This window comes from Aquarana catesbeiana, linkage group LG07 (genome assembly GCF_042186555.1).
Source record: "Aquarana catesbeiana isolate 2022-GZ linkage group LG07, ASM4218655v1, whole genome shotgun sequence".
In the NCBI taxonomy this organism is placed as follows: Eukaryota; Metazoa; Chordata; class Amphibia; order Anura; family Ranidae; genus Aquarana; species Aquarana catesbeiana.
In genome coordinates this window covers 160990749-161000980 of record NC_133330.1, presented here as the reverse complement: position 1 = coordinate 161000980, position 10232 = coordinate 160990749, and the positions used below count along the sequence as shown (strand labels likewise).

The 10232-nt window shown below is 43.2% G+C and overlaps 1 protein-coding gene across 1 annotated transcript in view; it reads left to right on the top strand.

Annotated features, from left to right (window-relative positions):
• Positions 1–9815, top strand: part of MYH9 (myosin heavy chain 9) — a 163461-nt gene extending 153646 nt beyond the window's left edge. The window contains 1 exon segment of the mRNA XM_073592809.1: positions 8866–9815. Coding sequence (XP_073448910.1) covers positions 8866–8992 — 127 coding nt within the window. The 3' untranslated portion in view covers positions 8993–9815.
• The last annotated feature ends 417 nt before the right edge of the window (positions 9816–10232 follow it).

Below are 10232 nucleotides of genomic sequence, written 5' to 3'. Positions count from 1 at the left end.
TAAATACATTTTTAAAAGCCTTTACAGGTTACCACTTAAGATTTACAGAGGAGGTCTACTGCTAAAATTACTGCCCTCGATCTGGCCTTCGCGGTGATACCTCAAATGTATGGTGCAATTGCTGTTTAGATTTGACGCCAGACCGACGCTTGCGTTCGCCTTTGCGCGAGAGCAGGGGGGGACAGGGGTGGTTTTTTTTTTCTTGTTTTCTTGTTTTTTTGATTTTTTTATCTTATTTTTCAATTGTTCCTTTCATTTTTAATTTTTTTTAAATCATTTTTATTGTTATCTCAGGGAATGTAAATATCCCCTATGATAGCAATAGGTAGTGACGAAATCTAAGTCATGAAATGCTCGTAGCTTCCGGTTTCTTAGGCCATAGAGCTGTTTGGAGCCATTCTGGTCTCTGATCAGCTCTATGGTCAGCTGGCCGAATCACCGGCTGCATTCTCAGGTTCCCTGTTGGGACAGAGAGCCAGAGAAAAACATGGAAGACGGTGGGGGGGAGCATTCCCTCCCACTGCTTGTAAAAGCAGTCTAGAGGCTAATTAGCCGCTAGGATTGCTTTTATATGAAAGCCGACCGCTGGCTGAAAAGAATGATACCTAAACCTGCAGGCATCATTCTGGTATAACCACTCAGAAGTCCAGCAACATACCAGTAAGTTGCTGGTCCTTGTTGGGCATATATTGTAAACTTTTTTTTCATGCAGCCTGTGGGCGGAACGAAAAAAAGATATTGATCGGTGGGTATGCCTACCATTAGAATACCTCCCTTCATCTACCCACTTCTAATGATGGGCATACATGCACCGTATATAAATGCCGAAGCATGGGGGCATCCTCCCGCAAAAGTTAGGAGCAAATCGCTCCTCCGCCCTCTGCTGCCCCCACGCTTCGGCATATATGCTGAAGTATGTAACTGTGGTAGTGAAATCACCTCCGACAGCGCTGGAGTCACGGCTTTATGTACCGTTGGAGCAAACGCTGTTGCTGTCAAGATAAATAAATCCGCGCTGCAACTGAATGGCGTACCTGCTAAGCAAATGATGGTTAACAAAAAAACAAAGTAACATTACAGTATAACAGTAATACTTACCATACCTGCAAAGCAAATACAAAAAAAATAGTAAAAAATAAAACATTTAACACAACCTGTGCCTACCTAAAATATATATATATGCCGAAGCATGGGGGCATCCTCCCGCAAAAGGCAGGAGCAAATCGCTCCTCCACCCACTGCTGCCCCCACGCTTCGGCATATATGCTGAAGTATGTAACTGTGGTGGTGAAATCACCTCCGACAGCGCTGGAGTCACGGCTTTATGTACCGTGGGAGCAAACGCTGTTGCTGTCAAGATAAATAAATCCGCTCTGCAGCTGAATGGCGTACCTGAAAACAAAAAAGTGGTTAACAATAAAAAAAAGTATAAAAAAATTGCATACCTATAAAGCAAACATGATAAAAACACATTGCAGTATAGAATGCAGAACAATAGAGAGAGAACAATAAAACGACAACTATTTTTTGTTTTTTTTTTTTATTTTATATATTTTTTGTGGTGGTTTTTTTTTTTTTTTGTAACTTTAACTGGTACCAGGTTTGGGTCTCTTTAAAATGCGATGGCATCTTGGGAGACCCTGTGAAAGTGTGTCCTAGTCTGTGCAGTGCTGTACCCTACGCTAGTACTCAACTAGTGTATGGTAGCGTTCAAAACATTCACCCATGCAAAGACCAGGATTGTCAGGACAGAAGGGACAATAATACCGGGTGTCACGCCTAAATCCGTGCTTGCTGCAGACACGACATCTTTTTTGGGGGGCTCGTTGGGTAGGGGTACTCGGGAGGACATATTGAAAATGCCTCTCATGCAGCCGGCTTACTGCATTTGGTTGGGGAAGGTGAGGTGGAGCACCGTCTGGAAAGAGAAGGGCTCTGACGATCTCTTCCTGGAATTTAAGAAAGGATCCAGTCCGTCCTGAAGCTCTGTATAGCACATGAGCGTTCAGCAAAGCCAATTGAAATAAACAGACACTTTTTTGTACCAGCTTCTGGCCTTACGGGCAATTGGGTACGGCGCCAACAACTGGTCGTTGAGGTCCACCCCTCCCATATTAAGGTTATATTCGTGGACAGAGGGGTTTCTCCACAACACCAGTCGCCGTAGTAATTTGGACCGTCGTGTCTGCATGAAGGGAGGTAAGAACGAAAACATTCTTATTGTCCCTCCACTTCATAGCGAGCACGTTATTACACTTCAAGCAGGCTCTCTCCCCCAGCCTAAGACGGGAATCTACAAGCCGCTGGGCAAAGCCCCGGCGATTAGGTCGCACGGTGCCACATGCTCCAATCTGATGATCAAAAAGGTGGCTAAAGTGGCACGCTCGTGTAATTGTCCATGTACAAGTGGTACCCCTTTCCGAATAAGGGTGACACCAAGTCCCACACTATCTTGCCAGCGCTTCCTATGTAGTCAGGGCAGTTTGTCGGCTCTACGTGACTATCTTTGCCCTCGTAAACCATAAATCTACATGTATAGCCTGTGGCCCTTTCACAGAGCTTATACATCTTGACCCCGTATCTGGCACGCTTGCTGGGAAGGTACTGTTTGAATGACAAGCGGCCAGAAAATTTAATCAGGGACTCATCAACGCAGACAACTTGATGGGGGGTAAACAAGTCTGCAAAACGTTGGTTGAAGTGGTTTATGAAGGGCCGAATTTTGTAGAGCCGATCGTATCCAGGGTCTCCACGAGGACGACAGAGTTCATTGTTGTTGAAGTGCATGAACCGCAAAATCTGCTCGTATCGTGCCCTGGCCATGGAAGCAGAGAACACGGGCATATGGTAAATTGGGTCAGTGGACCAATATGACCGCAACTCACTCTTTTTATTAATTCCCATGTTGAGGGAAAGGCCCAGAAAGATCTTAAATTCAGAAACCGTAATTGGTTTCCAATCTCTGGCAAGGGAGGACTGGGGATTAGCAGCGATGTGTTGACCAGCGTACAAATTGCTTTGGTCCACAATAGATCTAAAGAGATCTTCGGTGAAAAACGGCAAATAAAAATCCAGTGGCGTAAAATCAACTGTTTCCACCTGAATTCCGGGTTGGCCAGTGAATGGGGGGAAGTACGGGCGCTGCAGAAGTGGTGGGTACCCAATTTGGATTGGCGAATGCAGCAGGAAGGGCACTATGGGCACGACGGGCCTGTCGTCTTCTTGGTGGCAGCGGGACACTACTTGTGCTTGCCACCTCGCCAGCTTGAACTGCACCTGTGGGACTCGCCACGTCACCAGGTGTTACTGCATTGCTGGATGTACGACCAGGGTGTACTAGGCCGCTGGTGCTTGCCAGTTCACCAGAAGGAATAGCTGCACTAGTACTTCTCTGCTTCATACGAGAGTCCTGCGGTTCTTGCACTTCAAGGACAGAAGAAGTTTGGGGTCTGGTACGCCTGACCTTAGCAGGGACCACAACTCCGTCGTCAGAGCTATCTGTCATGGAGCCGCTGTCCTCTACAGGATCGTATTCTGAGCCTGAATCTGACAGATGAGTGACTTCCTCTTCACTATCTGTCATGCTCAGAAACGTGTAGGCCTCTTCACTAGTGTACCTTCGATTTGCCATTTTGGGCTCTAAATTTAGGGGTACACTAGTGAGACAGGCAAAAAAGCTCCTGACTGTTAGTGACTGATTCAAAACGCTACCAAAAAACTGTTAACGATCGCAGGGATTAGGCCTGACTCTGCAAACGCTGCAGTTATGTGTGCTTAGTGTTTTGTAAGTGACAGTTATCGATCGATATTGCACTTGGGTGGGCTGGGCTGGGCCGAGGAGCAAAACGCAGGTGCTAGCAGGTATCTGGGCTGATCCCGCTAACACTGCGTTTTTTTGGGGGATACTATAGCACTAAGGGAGGTGTATGCTGCGTGCGTGGGTTTTAGCGGTACTGGCGCTAGCCTGACTCTGCCTGGGGCTACGCAGACCTTATCTGACCCTAAAAACGTAACTTATATCACCGCCGGGCAATTAGGGGGTTAAACCTTCATAAGGTAATAAACGGCGGGTGCCCTAAAACTATAATAAACTATAAAAAACAAACCAACTAACCAGCATCACCCGTAACACTTATACGGTGATCGCTGGTGAAAGGGTTAACTAGGGGGCAATCAGGGGGTTAAAACCTTTAGTAGGTAGTATATGGGGGTCCCTGTCGCTATAAAACACTGACAGCGAACCTATATACTTACCTCCCTAACTAGCGTCACCTGTGTCACTAATACAGCGATCAGAAAAACGATTGCTTAGCGACACTGGCGACGGGGGGTGATCACGGGTTAACCTTTATTAGGGGGTACCCCAGACCTAAAGGGGGCTAACCTAACTGCCCTAACACTTATAACTGTCACAAACTGACACCAATGGCAAAAAAAAAAAAAAACTGCTATTGGTGTCAGTGTGACAGGGGGGTGACAAGTGTGCCTGGCGTGTTCTACTGACAGTGTAGTGTTGTGCAGACTTACATTGATGTCTTCTCTCCTTGGCCCCGGATCAAAAAGACCAGCTCGAGGGATGACCTAACTTCCCCTCCCTCTGTTTACATTACAGAGGGAGGGGAAGCATTTTCATTCGCCGGGAGGGGGTGGCCAACAATGGATGGCCTCCCCCTCACCTCTCATCGCCCGCGAACTCGAGCCGACCGCCTCTGGCACCGGGGGGGGGTCCGATCGGGCCCCCCGCCCGCGGGAAGGCAATAATGTACCAGGTACGTAATTTTGCCTGCCCGTGCCATTCTGCCGCAGTATATCTGCGTTAGGCGGTCGGCAACTGGTTGTTAAATCATTAATAACGCAAAAAACTATAAAAGAACGGAAATTTTAGCAGCACAAACGTAGCACTAACCAACGAGACCAGTTTTGTGCAATTTGGCTGTTTTAGGGGGCTAGGTGATGTCATAGTCTGGAAAAAACAATTGCTAATATCTTAAAAATAAAAGCACAAATGTAAATTTTTACAGCACAAACGTAGCACTAAAGAAATACACCTGAGTTTTTATTTGTGCTGATTGTAGGGGGGCCAGCTTCGCTGAGCTAAAGATAGAACATAAATTTAAACAGCACAAAACAGTACAAATGTAGCACTAAAGAAACGCACTTGAGTTTTTGTGCTGATTGTAGGGTGGGAAAAGTGAGTGGGTTTGAAAAAAAAAAAAAAAAAAAACTTATAACTTAAACCATAACAGCACAAATAAAAATTTTTGCAGCACAAATGTAGCACTAACCAACGACACCAGTTTTGTGTCATTTGGGCGTTGTAGGGGGGCTGACTGACCTTTGGTGACCTTTAATAAATCATTAAAAACGCGAAAACGATAGAACGGAAATGTTAGCAGCACAAATGTAGCACTAACCAAGGAGACCAGTTTTGTATCATTTGAGCGTTGTAGGGGGGCTGAGTGACCTTTAATCATTAACGCAAAAATGATAAAAAGGAGAATGGAATTTTTAGCAGCACAAACTTAGTTCTAACCAACGAGACCAGTTTTGTGTCATTTGGGCGTTTGTAGGGGGGCTAGGTGATGTCATGGTCTGGAAAAAACAATTGCTTTTATTTTAAAAATAAAAGCGGCACAAATGTAAATTTTTACGGCACAAAACAGCACAAACGTAGCACTAAAGTAACACACTTAAGTTTTTATTTGTGCTGATTGTAGGGGGGCCAGCTTCGCTGTGCTAAGTCGCACTCATATGTAAACGGTGTTCAAACCACACTCGTGGTATCGCTGCAATTGTTGAAGCGAGAGCAATAATTCTAGCAAAAGAACTCCTCTAACTCAAAACTGGTTACCTGTAGACATATTTGAACATTGCCTAACGGAGTTTTAGTGTCCAACATTTTTCGACCACAAGCGGGTGCAATTTTTGAAGCATGACATGTTGGGTGTCAATTTTATGCCGAGTAAACTATCTTTCACAATAAAAAAATTGGGCTAATTTTTTACTTCGAACTTCACAACCCCCCCAGCTCTCTCAAGATTGGCTGAGGGAGTGTAGAGGTGGCTGGGGAGTCTACTGATGTCACGACTCTTCCCGCTGAGCTCCGGAGTTTTGCAGGGCTACAAACGGGAGATATTTGACAGGTAAGGATACATGCAGGAGGCATGTATATCCTTAGAGATGAGCACTATGGCAGTAGTTTAGCAATGAGTGGTTTTACATCCACTTTAATGGTTAAAATTGCAGCAAAACGTGAGTTTGGGTGCCATTCATGGCTCCCCAAAAGCGGTGCGATTTTACCACAATTGTCATGTGGCCATTGCAGTAAAATGCAATTGCATGAAGCACATTACCAAAACAAGTGCGTGAGCTGACTTTTGAGCGACAAACGCACATGGGGCAGCCCATTCAAGGTAATGGGCTGCCCTATGCATGTCTCGCTATGCAAGATGTGAACGGGGTCTCAAATCAACCAAAAAAATGCCCAAGGACAGTCAAATTTGCAAAATGCCCTGGCCGTCTCTTGTCCAGGGAGTAGTTGGTGCCCCCCCCACAAGACAGGTTCAAAGGATTTTTTTCAAACCTGTTCATGGTACGACTTATTCTGGACTTGGTGTATTTCCAACACTGCAACTTGTTGACGTGAAACATGCAAGCCCTTCTTTTGACCTACCCCTGTTCCTGTCCAGCAAAGCAAGAAATTGCCTAATTGGTGGATCTCTATCTCAGTTCTAACAATAGGGAAGCTTTTTCTTTAGCGATTACTGAAAAGTGAGAACAGATGCTAGCCATTCAGGCTGGGTAGGAGTGTCCTAGTCTCTCATGGTCCAGGGAACATAGTCACCTGTGGAAGTTCCCTATCAACATCCTGGAGCTCAGACCAGTTGGGATGGCTCTGCAACACTGGACCCCAGTTCTGTGTGGAAACCTAATCGGGGTGCAGCCTTGAAGGAAGCAAACAAGAAAATCTCATGGAAGAAAACTGTCTAGTGATCCCTGCAGTCCACATCTTGGCAGCGGAAAGTGGACTATCAGCAGGCACCACCTGGATTAAGGGAAATGAGGCCCTTCACCCACAACACATCTTCAGTCTGACATGTCTGAAATGGATGATTTAGGATGTAGCAATCATAGGCTCCAGATTCAATAACAAACTACTTCTGTGCGCAGCAAGGATCCCTTAGCACTAGTCTCAGGTGCCTTGATAATTCGCCTGGTCTTGGTTCAGGCTAATATATGCTTTCCTTCAGTGCAATTTTTTTTTTTTTTTTTTAATTCAGTATTAACAAACTTATTACTGTAAAAATTTCTGTTGGTGCCGGGGGGACATCTTGGTGCTATGTACAGTCACCCATAGACATGAATAGGTGTAGGCTGGCATATGCAGCTGTGTCTCTACGTGTATAAAGTGACACATGCACACAATCAATGTCCCAAATGTACACTACCTGCATTCTGAACCTTCATCCCTGTACACATCCAGCATTGTCAGTGGCAGTCAAAGGTTAACTTCGATAACCATAGGAATGCTAAATTTGTACGACTGGAAACAGGCCAGCTGACTGTTGAACGTAACTTTTCTATAAATGCTCCCCTTTTCGATTGGCAGAAAAGTTGGTGCATTTGATAAATAAGCACAAGTAGTCCTTTAAGTTATAGTTTACTGAGGAGGTGCGGGAAAACTTTTTTTTTTTTTTTTTTTTTTTATCTAGATTTTGATGAGCGGAGCTTCCTTTTTAATTTTGCCTTCTACAATTTTTTTGACCATTTTAAGCTTTTTGCTGTAAAATAGCCATTATTTGGATTAAAAATAGGCACTGGGTAGTGGCATCTTTGTGACCAGACCCATTTTTATTTTTACATTTAAAAAGTAACAAAACAGTTTGCTTTACTTTGTTTTTGATTCCCTTTGACTAGTATGTATTTAAAAAGTGACTACTATAGATAAAATATCATACCTCTCCTTTTTTAAAGCATTGTGCATACAAATCATATCAAGGTGATTTAATAAATTGCAAGTTTTTTTCTTTACTCTTATTTCCATTTTAACAAAAAATCATTGCAAGAATAAAGCAAGAAAGTAATAACTGAAGGGGGAAGAAGTTAGGGTAAACTACAGTTGTGTGGTTTTTTTTTTTTTTTTTTTTTTTTGGGTCTGGTTACTGACATCTGCTAACTGAAGCACATCCCCTTGTTCTGCAGATAAATTAAACTGAGTCCATGCAAAAGTGTTAGATCCCATCTACACGAGTGGTTGTTCAGCCGCATATCACTCCTGCTTAAGCCGTAACGGCAATGGACATGAATTTAAATATGCCATGACCGCACAATGTATCCCCATGTTTGGGTTTGACGGGCAGTGTCCATAGATGGAGTGATATTCTTAAAGAAGATCACATGATTTCCCCATCAACAGTTGGTGTTGATGGGGTAATTTCTCCCATGGAGCCAATCGCATGTAAAATCCAACAGGCTGGTTGTACCCAAGTTGGATCAATTTTGGTACATTCAGCCTGCCCATACATGGTTTGAATCTCAGCTAGTCCCTGCTGAACAGCTGAGATTCAAATCATCTATTGCCCACTTTACTTTGTATGCCTTATTTCATATTTGAATGGTGTTTGATAATGCACTGGGGGAGGGGCTGTGGAAGAATAACTGACTGGATGTGCTTTGAAGTTTTTTGGTGTTTTGTTTTTTTTTTTTTTTTTGGAATGTGTAACACGCCGAGTGTCTTCAACTTGATGACATTAAAGCTGTTCATCCTTCATACTTTAAAAATTAATTGCAGTTAAGTTGGAGAAGAATTTTTGTTTTTATATTCATGCATTTTTTAAAAAAAATTTTTATCCTCTTTTGGCACAGACGTGGTGGTGGTGGCGGTGATGTACCATTTGTTACAAGACGTGTTGGAAGGAAAGGTGTTGATGAAGCTTCTGATGAAGATCTGGATGGGAAGGCAGATTCTGGAGATGCAAAATCTACAGACTAAGAATTTCACCAGCACATTTCATCTTGCCCTTGTGTAATACAGGAGAATTGCTCAGCCATTTAGAAATCGCCATATTATTCAAAGCCTGTTAAAGGGGGAGTTTTTCTCTTGTCATTAGGGGAAAAATTAATGGGGCCTTAAACTGAAAAACAATGTCTTCCTTAAGATACCAAAGCCATAGCTTTCATCAGATTTGTAATTATATGTACGATCATGGCTTGTGGTTACAGAGGTTTCACAGTTTTAGGCAATGTCTGTGCACTTTCTATTGTGACAGCCAGAATGGATTTGTAGACTTTAAGCACTGTATCACTTTTTGATCTTGACTGTTCTGAATTTCAGTCTTTGAACCTCTTGCTGCCTTTTACAGTTTTGCTTATTGCCACTTTCTGACTGGATGCATTTATTCTTGCTATCTTTAAGATTAGTATCCAGAGGGCAGAACCCACTGTCTGTTTGGGAAGAGTTTAGTTAAGGACCAAATGTATTGATCATAAATATGGATCACGTTTTTCCAAGTATTTTTTTATACTTGTATATCTAGAAGATATAAATATGTAACTGGAGAACTGTCTGTACTGCACCATCTATATGAAATGTTAATCTGCACACATCTAAATTTATTGGTAAAGTGGTTTTTGAAATGCATTTTTTTTTGTCTCACTGCCTATTTAGGGTGCTCATTTCAGATGAGCTTTATTCTAATGGTTCATCCTGTGTATTATAAGTGCCTTTTTACTGCTGCCTGGTCATGTTCAGAATCAAGAGCTCATAAACCAGGAAAATGTTGCTTTACATAATAAACTATGATCAGTGCTGCAAACGTTGTAACCGTTTTCTTTTGGAGCTCCTTTGAATATGCATTCAACAAACTTGTATTCTTTGCAGTTGTAGGAGATTTAATTATGGCATCGGGTATGAAGATATTGGTGATGACAGCAGTTTGTTCCCGTCTATACTGCAGAACATGTGTGTTCTCAATAGCACTTATCCAGCTTAGGCCAGGTTCACACTGGTACGGAATGCGTTCCGACTTTGGGAGCACAAGTCGCATTACGTGTTAAATCAATGATTCCCTATGAGAGCCGTCTTAACTGGTCCGACAGAAGTCTGCCCGACTTTGAAAAAGGTTCCTGCACTACTTTGGTCTGACTTTGGTCCTACTTCAGCCCATTGAATATCATGAAAGTCGAATCCTTGTCTTAACCATCCGACTTGTGGTGATTACAACAGTAGTAAA